The sequence below is a fragment of the Cyprinodon variegatus genome, unplaced genomic scaffold (genome assembly GCF_000732505.1).
Source record: "Cyprinodon variegatus isolate N-32 unplaced genomic scaffold, C_variegatus-1.0 Scaffold316, whole genome shotgun sequence".
Lineage (NCBI taxonomy): Eukaryota > Metazoa > Chordata > Actinopteri > Cyprinodontiformes > Cyprinodontidae > Cyprinodon > Cyprinodon variegatus.
The window spans coordinates 494632-511518 of record NW_015150769.1 but is presented as its reverse complement, the minus strand read 5'-3'; the positions used below and the strand labels follow the sequence as shown (position 1 = coordinate 511518).

At 38.8% G+C, this 16887-nt stretch overlaps 1 protein-coding gene across 2 annotated transcripts in view; it reads right to left on the bottom strand.

The window, feature by feature from the left end:
• The window catches only part of LOC107090932 (NEDD4-binding protein 1-like), a 31312-nt gene extending 15581 nt beyond the window's left edge, over positions 1 to 15731 (bottom strand). The window contains exons 1-8 of one of the 2 annotated variants that reach the window (XM_015384586.1): positions 15026 to 15731; positions 6550 to 6777; positions 5262 to 5435; positions 4334 to 4854; positions 3761 to 4133; positions 2911 to 2964; positions 2665 to 2805; positions 1136 to 1371 (exon numbers count right to left, since the gene is read on the bottom strand). In XM_015384586.1, the coding sequence (XP_015240072.1) occupies positions 1136 to 1371; positions 2665 to 2805; positions 2911 to 2964; positions 3761 to 4133; positions 4334 to 4854; positions 5262 to 5435; positions 6550 to 6777; positions 15026 to 15337 (2039 nt within the window). In that variant the 5' untranslated portion in view covers positions 15338 to 15731. Of the gene's footprint in view, positions 1 to 1135; positions 1372 to 2664; positions 2965 to 3760; positions 4134 to 4333; positions 4855 to 5261; positions 5436 to 6549; positions 6778 to 15025 lie in introns of both variants that reach the window. The other variant, XM_015384585.1, reaches the window with a different exon arrangement.
• Between the last annotated feature and the right edge of the window lie 1156 nt (positions 15732 to 16887).

The window sequence follows — 16887 nt, the reverse complement described above, 5'->3', positions numbered from 1 at the left end:
ACCAGTGGTACTCTGAGCGGATGATGGAGACGGGCCCGACTGTGGTGCGGCGGCAGGAGGAGGAGGAGGAGTCTTTTCAACCCGGAGACAGTCGAAGGTACTGCATTTGGCCTTTATTTGGTGCACAATACTAATGTGCTTGGCCATTGAGGTTGTTTCCCCCCTTTACAAGAGATGATTTTGCAACATAAGCATTTGCATTTCGCTATCTTATCTTTATCTTTGAGCTTGGTAAAATGAAGCCAAACTTTAGACCTTTTCGTCCGTTCAGTCATCTTCGAGTCACGAGCGAAGTTAAGTGCCAGACTTCTCTTGTTTTACTTTTAATATCTGTTTGCTTACAACTTCATTCCAAAACATTGCTGGACATGCTGCAGTGATTGGATTGATTAGATTTAAATGCTGTGACGCGACTCGAGGGACACACAATTATGTTACAGGATCTCCGGGAGAAAAAAAAGAAACGACCAGACTCGATAGTGGCATCGATAAGCCCAAACCTTATTGATTTTCGGGTTTTGAAAAGAGTGGAACCGGGTCCTTGATAGAACCGGGTTTCTATCCCCATCCCTATTAATCGCTTAATAATCAGATGGCAAAAGGTTCCTTAAAGAAGACTTTTTATGAAATTAAACAGGTGAAACTGAAATGTTTCCCCTTGAGGAGTTCTGGGTAGGGGATATTGACAGAAGAAAAAGATTTTTTCTAACTTAAATGCAAAATGTTTACATTTTTATTTTCCCAGTTTTGGTGCTCAAGGGTTGGTTGCTCTGTCAGCTAAAGGCATGCTTTACAGGATTTATACTTCAGTTAAGGATTAATCGATTACTAAATTAGTTGACGATTGTTTCAATAATCAATTAATCACGATTAATCTGATTAATTGTTTCAGCCCTGAAGGACCTGTGTTTCTGTTGGCCTTTTTCCTTCCTAATCAGCACATAAGTCAATATAAGCAGTTTGTTTAAACTTTGTGAAAAGACTGAAAGCAACCAAGAATTTAACTGGTCCAAAATTAACCAATATACTCAGAACTTCATGAATAAAAACACAACTGATTCCAGTATGGACCAAAAACTGAAAAATAATATGTTTGGATTTTTGTACTTCCAGCTGATGCTGTGTGCAGACTCACGCCATCGCCACGTTGCTTCCGTCTATGATGATGTGCCTCAGGTCTGGGTTTCCCCGCTCGTTGGGCAGGTTCAAGGTAAAAGGAGTCCGCAGCGACTGGTGAAACCGAGCCAGACCAGTAACCGGAGGGGCCGGGGGTTCGTTTGCAGGAGGGGTCCGGGCCATGCCCCCCTGAAATCCTGTATGGGCGATGGTCTGATAGGCAGAGGGTGCTGCTCGGTTGATGGGCTGAGCTGACTGAGGAGGTCAGAGAAAGCAGAGACATAATGCTTTGATGTATGCTGTAATCCAGAACCAAACGTGTACAAATGCTCCCTGTGTGCAAAAGACAGAAGCTCATTTTGAGATTTGTAAAGTGGAACCTGAGTCCATGTGTAGAAAATTACGCCACAAAACAGAAAAATCGAACTACGGGATTTAAAAAGACAAAAATAGCAATAGTTTTGCTGGTCCTTGTTTTTAATACATGAAACCAATGTATGATTCCAGAGACTTTGGTCCTAGTTTACGATTTTGACCATCAAGCTAATTTAGAAGTTTGTCCTTTAGAGGTTTAACATCATAAATTCCTCATATATTTAAACAACTTCAATAAATACCAATTTATAACCATTATTTAACCCATTATTTAGATTTTCTGCCTGCAGCAAACACATCTAACAAGGCCCAAAGATGAGATAATAACCAGCCAACTGGAAAAAAAAAAAAAAAAAAAAAAAAGATATTCATGTTATATATAAAAAATATTAGAATAAACAGAATGGTGATGATGCATCAATAAGGACATTATTCAAATTATTTGGTAGGGATTAAGTTTTTGTCTCAGACTGATCAAATGTGTAATCACCGATTACACGGTTTGAATATCAATTAAGATTTTTAAGAAAAAAAGATATTTTATTCTGTCCAGCAAACTAAGATAAGTTGAGTTCTGGATTTTGACTAGGACATTATAACACCTCCGTTGTTTTCTTTTGCAGCCATTCTGTTGTAGATCTGCTGCTGTTTTTGGGATTAATGACCCGTCGACGACCCAATCTTAAAACAGGCGTCTGCTGACATTGTGCTTTAGTAAGAGTTATGGTAAAATCAATGACACAAAGTATAACAAAAGCCTTAATTACCACTATGCTTGATATTTGTATAGGATGAGGCAGATTTGTTTATTTTGCTTTGCATTTTTTAATTTAAAACAGCTTTGAATTAATTTATTAAAACTGCAGGATTAATCAATGGCCGATTCACTGTGAATATATGACGAAAAGTGTTTGAGTCTAAATCCCAGAACTGAATATTGCTGTTATTAACAGGTCCAGCCTCTTGATAACAAAACCTCTGATTCCTCTTTATAAGGAGACAAAGAGCCTATATTTGACAGATTAGTTACGATTACTTGAAGTTTATTGGGTTAAAATGGACTCAGATATTCAGGTTGTGTTGAAAAATAGTGCTTAGAGGTTGTTTTCCTCTCAATTTAAAAACCAAGTCAGGATCAAACAAAAACAGAAGAGAGGCAGAGGCGTTACTCACCCATGCAGGGGTGCTGCGCAGCGGTGTCATGTTCTCCACTTTTACAGATCCACCCAAAGTTTGAGTCCCGCATCGCGACAGGTAATCCCGCTGGGTGACTCCGCCCCCTCCTCGAGCCAGGTAGTCCGTTCGAGATCCAGACTGTGTGGTTTCAGGGTGTGGCATCGTCATTATCCGAGACTTTCTACCGTCTGCTGTTTTGGCATTAGTGGGAATGACGTCGTCGTCATCGTCGATCGTAATTACCTCATAGTTCCCTGCTCCACCCTGAGCACTGGAGCTTCTTTTGATCGTGATGGCCTTAAACAAGAGTTTAACGTTAGTTTTACAGAATTTAAAGAAAATGACATGATACAGAGCGGAGGACGAATGTTTCTTAGACAATCAGATATAATCAATGATCTCTGAAGGAGGTTTGTGGTTAGCCAATGTAGATCAACTTTTTATTTCTCTCCATCTTAAATCATCCTGAGTGAGATTAATATATTTGAGGTCAAGACCGCATTGTTGGCCTGGCTGACCAGCCGAGATGTTTTGGTCCCCTCTATAGCGATGGGGGTTGAGAGAAAGCTTCCTGGATGGCAAGCGAAAAAGTCTTCAAACTTGTTTTTTTTTTTTTTTTTACTTTTTTGGAATGACTATGACCTGGACTTATAGTTTTAGCGCTGACAGAATAGAGATAGGAGAAAAAATATATATAAACAGCAGTATTTATCAAGTTGTGTTTTTTAATATGTGAAGAAAACAGACCATGAAATTGATAGCATGCTAATTTGTTTCCGCACTACAGTAAGGGGATTATTGTGCTCATCAGAGACAGATTGAGAGCAGATAGTGTCTCTGTGGCAACTGCTTTTTTCAAACAGTCCTCTGTAGCGCCAACCTAATAACGTCCATACAGTTTATTTCCAAAATATTTGGTTTGCATCAAGATTTTAACTGTTATTTTATTGACTCTGCATATGCATAAAGAAACATTTTTTTATTCACAATAAACAGAATCTATCTTTTGTTTTTGGTCATCCTACCTTCTCCTAAGCTTGGAAATGCATCAGGGATCAAAAAATAATACAGTTAGACGTGAGGTGTGGTGTACCTGCTGTGTGCTCGTTTCACTGCCACTGCACTTCCGCCTATGTCCCAAACCATTGCTACTTCCTCCTCGTTGGCTCGGCTTTATGTTCTCCTTCGATCTCCCTGTGTCTCCGATCTCTCGCTCCTTTTCCCTAAAACGGGACACTGTGGACGAGGACACCGCAGAGGAGGAGGAGGAAGAAGAAGAAGAGGAGGAGGAGAGATTGTCAGACGCATGCACAGCGTTCATTTGTCTCTCTCTGTCTCCTCCTTTTGAGTCCTGCTCACAACGTTTGGTTTCTTCAACTATTTTCTCCAGGATAAGAAAGGTGTCCTCAGTCTGTCCTGTTGACTTGACAACACGTTCCACCACTTCCTGCTGGTAGCCCATGGTTCTGAAAAGAAAAGGGGATCCCACAATGTAATTAGAAGTTTATGTCAAATAGTAATGGGCTTAAGTTTTTCAAAGACTCCTTCAATATTAGCTGGGTCAGATACCTTTAAAAATAGTTTGTCTTAATAAATAATGGAGGAAATGAGGCTTAATTGATACATTAAAAATGTCAAAATGCATTGCATTATTATGAGAATTTACCTGAAAAAATTGACCAGGCAGCGGAGGTTGGTTTCCGGGCTGACTGCCTCTCCATCGTCTGGGATGCCCTCGTAGGACTCCTGTGTGATTGGACCGGCCACTGTGTTTGCCTTTCCTGAGTAGGAGGAGGAGGGCGTTGCGATCGTTGAGGAAGCAGATGGGGTTTTGGACCTGCAGCTGCTGCCGGCCCCTCGAACCTCCCTGTCCCGGGTACGCTCCCTCGCCATTCTCTCAGGCGACTCCTCCTTCCGCTCCAGTGAGTATTGTCTCTTTGTGTCTCGAGTCTCACTCTCGGACGAGCGCCGCTTGTGTGAGGGCCGAGTGCCGTTGAGCAGGACCCCCTCTTGACCCACCCCTATCCGGCCCCCTGCTTTCCCGCCTCCACAGACTGAAGACGCTGCACCACCTTTCTCATCGAAGCTGGTGTCCAGGATGCGGTTGGAGAGTTCCGTCACCGGAGTGCTGCTCTGGGAGCGGTCCTGATCCACCTCTGCCATGGTGGGTAGCAGCACCTGGTTCACCTGAGTGTGGAAATGGATATCATCATGATGCTGGGTAAAAAAAAATAAAATAAAAAATAATTTCCTTTAAGTTTCAAAAGACTTATTGAGATAATATACACCAGATTTGCTAAAAAAAACTGTGACAGATGAGAAACACCCAAACTTATAAGTTAACTTTTTAATCAACTCTAAATGAATAATTTGAGCTACAATTTGAAAACTTATAAGCAATTTACACAACCCTGTACAATAAACTGGTTATACTTTGAACTGAACTGTGGAAATAATGTAAATTTTTTAACAATCTTCTTATTTATTCATATGCCCCTGTAGGTATAGACATGCATTTTTGAAGCTATCTAAAAGGTATGAGAATCTTCTCAGTATTGTGATTAAATTCCATAAACTATGTAGAAAAGACAAACCAAAGCAGATGTGTTTGTGCTGGTGGGGCTGTGAACCAGTCCCAGTAACTCTTCCTTCAGGGCACTGGGCAGCAGCAGGAGCTCCATAGTGTATTTATCATCTCTTTCTTCCACAAACGACTTGAACGCTCGCTTCACTGCCGATTCTCTGTCACTTGGCAGACTCTTTTTCTCCTGCACATAAAACAAAACCAGGTTCAGACAGAAAAAGCTAAGTTTTACTTTAGGAAATGACAATAAAACATGTGATAATTGCTGATAATGTTCATAGCCACAGTGGTTTAAAATTTGGACTGAGCAATAAATCAATATCAATATAGATCTTGATAAACGATTGGATAGCCAATAATTTCATTGAACACTGATCCAGAAACGCATGGCATTCTGGGGAATGTAGGCAGGGGAAAGGTAGGGCTGAACTTTCTTTAAAGCAGGGCCGGTGTCCTGCAACTTGAGGAGGCTTCTCGGTTTCAATAAACCTCATTTCAACAGGAGCTCATTAGCAGGGCTTGATTGCATGCTAGTTAGGCTGATTAGCCCTATCATTCAGGTGCGTAGGGCAAGGGATGCAACTAAAAGTTGTAGGACACTGGCCTTTGAAGATTTCAAACCACTGCTTTAAATGTTTAATGTTAAAGTTTTTGATCACATGCATACACCTGCACAATATATACATCCAGCATTTAGCAAAGATAATACTACATGGCTGTACATGTTATTTTGCCATTTGACCAATTAGATGATCCCTTGGAAGATATGTTGCCTACTGTAAATTATATTGAAAAGAAGTTAAAAAGGAAAAAAGTTAAGTAAGAATAACTGAAAAGTTAAAACGTTACAAAGTTAATACACTAAGTCAAAAAGTTAAAAATGTAAGTGCCTTTATCAGCATTAATGTTCTGTTACATTTCTACAAAAAAATGTTTCTTTTACTGTGACTTTTTTAGCGAATTTCTTATAGAAGAACTTATGTTTTTTGTTTTGTTTTTTTACATATTAGGAAAAGTGACTATTACTTGTTATTACATTAACCTGGATTTTTACCATCAAAATAATAATTAAAACTTGATTTATTTCAATGAGTGCGCTATAAAGGGCTAGAACCAAATTGGAGAAAATATGAGAAATGTTTTATACTAAAGCTGTTTAGATTCTCAATGGGTTAAACCTAACAACTAAGTCTAAACCTATACTTAATGTATTACTGCAGGTTAAATCATGTGTGACTATGTATGTGACAAGTAAACTTTGATTTAATCTTTAGTAACCATCAAGACACCAGCCTTACTTGGAAGAGTGCCACAAACTGCTGGACTCTACTCTGAGCCATCACAACAGGCTCAGCTCGGCCCACCAGCCACAGACGACCCGGCTCTGGCACCAGAACCTCGGCGCTGGTGTCACGTATTAGCCTGTCCAGAAAGAGGCCCCTGGCCCCAGCGAAGATGCAGTGCATGTCAGTAGGATAGCGCTCCTCTTTCTGCAGCTCTGGGTCGCAGAGCCCTCGGACATACTCCTACAGAAAAAGAATGAAGAAATGGAGAAGTAGAGAAAAATAAAATTACATAGATCCAAAAAGATAGAGAGAATAGAAGAACTAGAAAGCTGAGGTTAGAGTGCATATGCAGATATTAACGCCTGGCTCTTAAACTGACACGTAAAGGTGAAACCAAACGATTCACAATGATTCAGGGACAGACCTGGCAGAGGCAGATTGTAAAATGAATCAGCTGTGGGACGGGTGAGCAGCTCTCTGACTGATAATGTGACATGCCCAGTTAGCATTAGTCAAACACTCAGCATGTATAACGTGACTAAAAAAATAACCCAGACAGAAAAGCTCAGATTTATTTTAATAACCAAAAAGAAGGACATGTAGTTATCAGCTGGAAATCTTAAAAGTGAAAAAAGGATAGTAATATGAAATATTTTTTTATAGAAAGCTGAAGAAAAAAGTCAAACATCAGGTTTATAAAAAAATAAAAAGTCATTGTAAGGTAGAAAAACAATCTGTATACATTTCATAATATAAAGTTAGATTTCTATAAAGAAATAATTTGTTTTCTATTTTTAATACACTTAGGCTACATTCACAATGCAGTCTGAAGTGACGCAAATCCGATATTTTGGCCCACATGCGACCTGTATATGATCTTTTCATGGCTGTCTGAACAACACAGATCTGATTTTTTCCAATCCGACCCAGGCCACTTGGCTATGTGGTCCTGAATCCGATACGAATCTGATCTTTTAATGCAACCTGTGTCTGAACCGCCAGGTCGCAGTCATCTGAACTGAATGCCATTAATAACCAACAGAGGCCACTATTTTGGGTCTTGCTATGAAGAAGCGGCAAGAAAAACAACAACCATGGCAGATGATGATGGGTAGAGCAGTATTTATGTTTAACCCTCTTGAAAATATTTGTGCCTGCAGGCCTGCGGTGTGAACCAAACCTTAGACTCAGTTCAACAACTCTGTTCAGGTTGTTGTGTGTAATCTTACAGAGTTCTGTCTCTGTGAAATTGTATTGAGTACAGTGGTCAATGAAGGCAGGCAGAGTTTCAGATATGGATCTAAATAAAGCAATATTAAGACCAGTCATAATAAAAGAAAGTATGAAATTAACATAAAAAAATATTTAAAAAGAAGAACATCATTTATGATAACTACAATCTTAAAAACTAAATGTTTTAATGCCACTTAAGCACCAAGTCTTGCATGCAGATCTCCGAGATGATCATCTTAGGTAGGCGTTCCTTGCATTCAGCCTCTTTGGGCTTCTCAATAGACTAAGGTGGTACTCATTGTGCACTGAGCCTTAAAAAACCCAACCCAAAACATAGGTCTAAGGCTAATTAAACCAAACTAAATGATTTTTCTGCTTACAAAAACAACCTTAAATGCAGGTATCACTACTGCTGCTGCACTCTGACACCGAAGGTATAACTTGCCTTGCAGGATTTGAATCACAGCCTTTGCTCTTTCTGCTTAGAGTTTGCATTTTCTAGCTTCCTCCCACTCTACAAAAATACCTTCAAGGCCTCAGGTATCAGTGTTTGGATGGATTTTTGTGTTGTGAAGGACTGAGAACATATCCAGAGTCTAAACTGTATCTCTCCGAAGAGAAAGGAACCAACCAGCGTGACCTGGTACAGACTACTAATGCCACCATTTCTAAATGGTGGCATTAGTAGTCATTAATGCCATTAATGCCACCATTTCTAAAAATAATAATGTTTAAAACACACTTGGCTAACAGATTAAACTCAGTCTGTATTTTATATAAAAATAACCCTTTTCCAAAGTCTAAAAACTTTAAATATAATCGTGATCATATTGAAAGCTTTGATGAATCAGGATGCAACATATTCATGACAATACATGTAAACCAGGACACCGATCTTAAAAAGGACTTCAGTTTCATAGTTTTAAAATGTCAGGAAATGTAGAATATTGAAAAATATAATTATTCTCTTTCCCTCTCACCTTCTCAGACCTAGAAACATTAACTCCTAACTTTCTAACTTTCAAGCGGTAATGAAAACTGTTAGCAGTGAGCTAAAAACTACTATGTGCCCCTGATGCGACAGGTTGTTAATGTTATTTTTTAGTCTTGCTTGACTAGTAGAGCTCAGAGCAGCTGGCAACACACGAGCGAGACTCATGAAAGAGGATGCAGAAATGAGAAAGAGGCTCTTTAGTGGGAAATAACGTAGAAGAAAAAAAAAAAAACACACACAAACTGACTGGTTAACTGTTGATTGAAATGATTTTTTCTTGAGTAATCCAACATCATCTCTGAATGCAGACGAAGCTCACATGACTTTAAAATCTGCTCTGAGTTGACACTTAAATGATTGAAATGACTCATAAACAGAAGGTCCTGCTACCGCAGTGCCCCACAAGTCCAGATCTGAGAAGGATCAGATACTAAGTCTGGTAGGGTTGAGGACAGCTTTCAAATAATTCTGGACCTCTTTCATCAGATGATTTCATTGGGTGTGTTCATATAAGTGCCGTATAAAAAAAAATTTAAAAACAGAAAGTCTACTTCCTAGATGGAGATCCCCTGGTTTAAATGCAGTCTGAAACTGCAGCCTTGACGGTCAGAAACGTTCACTTAGCATTTAACATTGTGGAAAAACAGACAAATTGAACATTACTTCACTTGGTTCACACCAAAACTTCCTCTCATAAAAAAAATGTTTTTGCCACTGTGTTAAATCTGCAAAATAACTGAACAAACCATGCAGCTTTTCAACAGCAACAAAATGTCCTTCAGATCTATACAACAATAGAACAGAATAGTGGGGAAATTCTGTTGTACAAGAGAAAAATTAACATCAGATTAAAAATTACCATTCACTTATCAAACTAGCAACCTCAGATCAAACGAAATGTAGGATGATTAGAAAGTATAAAAAAAAAGTCTACCGGTACATAATATTTCTGAATAAAAAGCTGTAATGGACCAACCACCTTTATTCATAAATTACTTTAAACACCCTCAGGACCAAAGCGCTACACACAATACTAAGTACAAATTAATCAATTTAAAAAACAAACAAAAAGACATAGAATAATAGAATAAAACACAGTAAGACAAAGTCAACGTCTCAGATTGTGTCAAAGGCCAAGGAAAATAAAGAGATAATTTAAAATCGGAGTGAAAAAGCCTCTCCGAATGCCCAAGGGACGATCATTCAACAGTTTGGGAGCCGTTACAGAAAAAGCACGCTCCCCTCTCATCTTACGCTTCATTTTTGCCACCCTCAGAGACTACTGGCCAGCTAACCAGAGGGAACGGGAGTGTTTGAATATAGCAGCTCAGACATCAGCCGTTTAGAGCGTTAAAAACAAAACAAAAAAAGCATTTCAAAATTCTGCTTTTAAACAAGTAGAAAATGCTATGTAGCGCTATGTAGCGCACCTTATGCGCTACATAGTGCACATAAGGTGCAGAAATCATTCACTGAAAAAGCTCTGCGGGAGCCTCGTACTAAATATCAGCGAACAAATGTCTAAAACATGTCAGGAAGAAACCACAAAAAAATAAAATAAAATACAGGCAGTGAGGCTGCTCGATTTAGTTTTATGAATGTTTGTGATTGCATTCCATTCATAAAAGCAAATTTATGAGATGGCGAACTTATAGTTATATTTTATTTAATTAGCTTCTAGCTTAAACTGTAATGTGTAATGAAGTGTAGTGTATATTACATTATAATTTTTGTTATATATATCTCCTGAATGAGTTCTTCCATTTGGCCGGTGTGGGATGGCTCAGGGATCACCATAAATATTAGATCTGTCAATCAGCTCCACACACTGTATGCACAAAGTGCAGTAGTGCGAAGTTGAACCGGCAAAGGTGACACACGCTTCCTTCCAGTGCTCCCCTGTGAAGCTGGTCAATCTAAACCAGCCGATTCAAGCACCATCATGTGCAGGCAGGTCAGTAAAAACGCTAAACACATGTTCTCTCACAATTACACATGACTTTACGCTGCAATTTATCAGCATGTGTGTTAACCTGGTTAATCATCATCATATCTGACTGTTTTGGAATTAATCTGATAATCTTTTATTTTCAGATACAGCGAAAACAGTAATCTGAGAATACATTTATGCTGGTCAGCGCACTGGCTGAGGATTCAAAAGCATCATCTTAGGTGGTTTCCATTACTTAAGGTGAGTTGGGTTATTTTCTGAGGGAGAAATAAATGTTTTCTAACAGTTAATCAGTCATATGAGGTACAGTGAGGAAAATAAGTATTTGAACACCCTGCTATTTTGCATGTTCTTAAACTTAGAAATCATGGAGGGGACTGAAATTGTTACCATAGGTGCATGTACACTGTGAGAGAATATTTATTCGTATGATACACCTGCAAATAAGTACTCAAACACCTGTCTATCAGATAGAATTCTGACCCTCAAAGACCTGTTAGTCTTCCTTCAAAATGTTCAAGTCCAATTATCCTAATCTAGATACACCTGTCTGAGGTGATTAGCTGCATAAAAACACCTGTTCACCCCATCCAATCAGTAAGAATCCAGCTACTAACATGTCAAAGACCAAACAGCTTTCCAAAGACACTAGTGAAAAATTTGACTGGAAAGGGCTACGGGGAAATTTCCAAGCAGCTTGGTGAGAAATGCTCCACTGTTGGAGCAATCATTAAAAACTGAAAGAAGCTAAACATAACTGTCAATCTCCCTTAGACTAGGGCTCCATGCAAGATCTCACCTATTGGGACCACCGTTTCCAAGGTTACTGTTGGTAATACACTAAGACGTCATGGTTTTAAATCATGCATGGCATGGAAGGTTCCCCTGCTTAGACCAGCACATGTCAAGGTCCGTCTTTAGTTTTCCAATGACCATTTGGATGATCCAGAGGAGTCATGGGAGAAAGTCATGTGTTCAGATGAGACCGAAAAAGAACGTTTTGGTCATAATTCCACTGTGTTTGGAGGAAGAAGAATGATGAGTACCATCCCAATAACACCATCACTACTGTGAAGCATGGGGGTGGTAGCATCATGCTTTGGGGGTGTTTTTTTTGGACATGGGACAGGGGGACTCCACTGTATTAAGGAGAGAATGACCGCAGCCATGTATTGCTAGATTTTGGGTAACAACCTCATTCCCTCAGAGCATTGAAGATGGGTCGAGGTTGGGTCTTCCAGCATGACAATGACCCGAAGCACACAGCCAGGATGACCAAGGAGTGGCTCTGAAAAAAGAATATCAAGTTTCTGGTGTGGCCTAGCCAGTCTCCAGACCTAAACCCAATAGAAAACTTTGAAAGGAGCTGAAACTCTGTTGTTCTCAGCAATAGCCCAGAAGCCTGACTGATCTAGAGAAGATCTGTGTGGAGGAGTGGGCCAAAATTCCTCCTGCAGTGTGCAAACCTGGTGAAAAACTACAGGAAATGTTTGACTTCTGTAATTTCAAACAAAGGCTATTCTACTAAATATTAACATAGATTTTCTCAGCTGTTTAAACACTTATTTGCAGCTGTATCATACAAAGAAATAATTAAATGATTTAAAAAAAAATACGTTTTTTTTTTAGATTATGTCTCTTACAGTGGACATGCACCTCTGATGATAAGTGGGATAATTTGAAAAATAGCAGGATGTTCAAATACTTATTTTCCTCACTATAAATATTTGAAGCGTCAAAACTTCAACAAATGTGTTTCCATCTCATTTTACTCACATTTACTCTTTTCAACAAGTCAAAGACCACATCAAATTTATCAAGTTGATATAAGTTTTGATGTTTTTAATCAAGCTCTTCTGAAGCTATACTTTTAAATGTGTAGAAAAGCATTGATGGAAAAAAAATCTACTGTTCAACAATAATACCAACTTTGCATTAGCTCTCATTATCCCCACCTTCAATAAGAGCACCCCAGGATATGTTGATGTTGGTAAACAGAAAAAGGTTTTATAAGGGAAAACGTCACAGTAAAACTCTTAGTTTCTAATAACTTGTAATTCATTGCAAGAGTTATAAAACAAGATTTCTTTTTTTCTTTTTAAATCACACATACCGTCTCCCTCAGGAGGCTCAGGGGTTATAATATAATACTTGTCCATAACTTGTCGGATTAAATGCAGGTTAACTAAAAACACTATAACTCGCTGCATCATAAGTTGAGCTTTTGTCTGTACGCAAACTGAAGCCCACTAAATAACATCCCACTAACTCTAAAAGTTTACAGAAACTCAAAATACATAATTTTTAGAAGNAACAAAAAATCTTTAAATAATCTACTGACGATTAATTCATTAAACAAACTTTTAGCGTAAAAAATAATTCAAATTTTTATTGATCAAGCTTGAAACTAGAAATGTATTTATTGTAATTACAGTTCATATTTAGCTCATCAACCTGTTAAGGAATGAAAAATGTAGATTACCCAAGGGCTAAAATGTTTGTGAAGTTATGTTTTTGGAATCAATTATTAATAATTACATGTTCCAACCTTGTCTACAATAGATAAAAAACCAAAACAAAACAGATTCATGTTTTTTTTTGTAAGTTTCTTTTTTTACAAAGTGTTTTTGTCCATATGTGTGGACTGCAGTATCACATTATCACTTTAGAAACACTGACCTAGTGGTCTACTTCTTTCATTTCCACCCCTGCTTTCTATGCTAGAAACAGCAGCAATTTGCTTAAGCAGAGTTTAAGTGTCTCACTTCACTTTGTTTACTTCTATAAAACAATCTTAGTTGGAAGAAATTAATGATTAAGAGGAAACTATAAGTATTGCTAAAGAAAACACAAGCTACAAAAATTTAGTTAGGAAAAACTAAGCTATCTTAACAAGAAGTTTTTATTTTGAAAGTAATTTTAGTTGATTTACAAATCCCTGCCAAAGAAACATTGCTTGAAAAACCACATAGAGGAAAATACAACTTCATAATATTCACAGTAATATTACTGTCACCAAATTAGGACTTAAATTAGGGACCTTAGTGGAACCAGGTTTCATGCTGTGGCTCTGAGCCTTTTTTATGTCAGTTTTCTTTGTGTGTTAAAGTTTCAGGCTGTGTTGCAATAAACACTGCTAGTAGTTTACCAGGCAATTTGCAGTTTCAGAAAAAACGATACCTTAAATGCCAAACATTCCTGATAAAAATGTAGCCAGGGTTAAACGCTCACATTTAACTGAATATGAATAAAGATGCTTTACCTGCCAGTGCAAGATCAAGTTTCCTTAAAAAAAAAAACAACTTATTTTGAGATTTTAACAGTGAGGATCATTTTCGAAAGTTTTTTTTCATGTTTTAGAAAGACACCTCTACAGTCAAATACTGAATTATTTTTCTGATTGAACTTAATATTAAAGGTCCATTAGCTGACATTTATTCTGCCTCTAAAACACTCATCAGTCCATAGTTAACACTTTAACACTGATTTTAAAACACTTTTTTTTTTAAATATTCTATTTCTTGATGTAAAATGAGGATCATGGATCACCTCAGCATTGAAATCGATCAAATGTAAAGCTAGCAACACTCAACGGATGTTTGTTTTGACACAAATGTGTTAAAACATCTCTTAATACCAATTAATATGATCTGGGAGGTTATCTAAACCAGTACTAATTGGGTTTGAGTTAAATCAAATCTGTAGTTTTAATCAGATTACAATAAATTCAAGGTTTTCAGGTGATTTCTTTAGCTTTATGTGTCATGTTTGCACTTTCAAAATGAGAGTTTGGCCTGGAAGGACCCAGTTTCTGCCCTTTCATGTGGAGGCCACTGATATACAGAGTTGTTTTAGTTTTTCTTTGCTACTTCCCTTATAGAGGAGGGGATTTATTCCTTTTAACAGTTTTATCTGCTAAAAAAATATAGATTTAACCATTATTTAAATGAATGACATGTAAATCCTATTTAATGAGAGGAACAAACATTCATATGTTACAAAGAAACACATGGATTGATTGTGTCATAGTAGTTCAATATGGCAATAAATGAGTTAAAAGACTTCTAGGCAGAAAATTGAGGGAGAAACTAAAAACCAAGGTTAAGGTTTTAAACGCAACAGGAGAGAGAAAAGCTGTTGGTCAGTAAAGTTGGTGTCACTGGCACACCTGTTCATGGAGGAGTCAATCTGGACTTTATGTTTCTTTATTTCTAATAAAAATGGCCTCATACCCCAATTAATATGTTACTTGTCTGAACATCCTTACGTGCTGTTTTGTTTTTGTTAACAGAAGGTTTAGTTATACCCACCTTCGCCTTGGACACGTCGTCTCTGTCCCCCCGGAGCTGAAGCCATATCTGCCGGGTTGTTTTGCTGCCGTGCGGCTGTCCTGTATGGTCCAACAGACCGATAATTGTGAACGTCACTTTAAAAACCTGCTCCACTCGGGGCCTGGCGCTCTTCAACTCGTCTTCTTTGTCCTCAAGGACCGTAAACTCGTCCACTGTGAGGGCCTCTGTCTGCTGCCTGCCGGCCGAAGCGGAGAGCCTGGTGCCCGGCTGCTCAGGGTACGCTAGCTCGGTGACTCGTCTCATTCCGAGCAGAGGCCGAGTTGTTGACATCCCGCCCTGTCGCTCTCTGACCACCACGCCTCTCTGTTCAGACCTCCTGGGGCTGCTGGCGGGTTCTGGAGGTGTTCATGGTCTCCTGTCCGCGTTTACCTCGGAGTTTCAACGTAACGTTAACCACCACTAACGACATGAACGTTTCGGCAGCAACTAGCGTTAACAAGTCGGAAGCTCGGTCTGACGTATCCGGAAAGTCCCAGTGATGGCCTCATCAAAGCACGACAGCCCAGTCAAGTGTTATGTCCTAAGATGATTATCTGGCAGACACTTATGAAAACAAAAAGTCCGCTCAAAGTAATCCATTGTCTGACACCTAGGCAATAAAAATACCACCAATAAGGTGACATAAGTGGGCCGAGCGAACCAAAACAGATTTTATATCATTATATCCACCGATCTGCCCCCTAGTGGTCAGCAGGTGTTAGCAACAATTTGAACTGGGGTAGGGGTTCCGACCGGGGATTAGAAAGTTGGAGAAAATAGAAGATGGAGCAGCTGTTTCTTCGAAATCCAACACATATCAACCTACTTTTTTTCTTTTTAAGTAAAATCATAAAATGTTGAATGGCTGCCCTCATGGGCATTTCCTGGGTCTTGGAACACTTGGGAAACTAACTTGGGTGGGAAAAAAACGCTTTTTTGTTTTCTTGAACATTTTGTCACGTTGTTCGAAGCCAAATACCGCTTTGTGTACTTCAAAACTTATTTATTTTCTAACGTAATCTTGACAAAGGAAGCAAAACCCACATTAATATTCAAGGAAAATAATGATAATGATGATAACAGTAATTAATTCAATTGACCTCAATTTATTCATAAAGCACCAGTTCACAACACATGTCATCTCAGGCACTTTACAATTCACCCGATCATACAGTCAAATTGATTCAAAGTTTTCTATCTAAGGAAAACCTGTGGATTGCATCAACTCATTGACTCAAGGCAATCCCTCACACTAATCATGCTTGTAGCGACTGTGGAGAGGAAAAACTCCCTTTTAACAGGAAGAAACCTCCCGCAGAACCAGGCTCAGTGTTAGCGGCCATTTGCCGTAGCCAACTGGGGTTCAAGGAGACAGAAGCAGACATAGAAAAAGAGGCAGAGATACAAAAGGCAACTGTCAACCAGCTCCACAGACGGCCCTGTCCAGGAACCACACAGCCAGGCAGATTAGCTCCAGCCCAGCTCCTATGTCAGAGGATAAAGAAAGCACATCCAGCCCATCACAGTCAGAGACTACTCTGGACTACTCTGAAAAAAAGTCTGATCTCCAACATCTATAAACAAAGGTGTTGATGGCAGCAGCACAACTGATATGTCTCTCCAGGAGGGTGTCAGAGCCAAACAGGAACAGACTAGATGAAGCTACTATGAGAAAAAGCAGAGAGAGCATAAGGTTAGAGGTTGAACAGATCCTGCAGAGTGGGAGAATAGAGATAGAATGAAGCAGAATGATGAAAAATGGGTCCCTATAACCTCTAGAAGTCTAAGCCTATAGCAGCATAACTATAGAGATAGTTCAGGATAACCTGAGCCACTCTAAC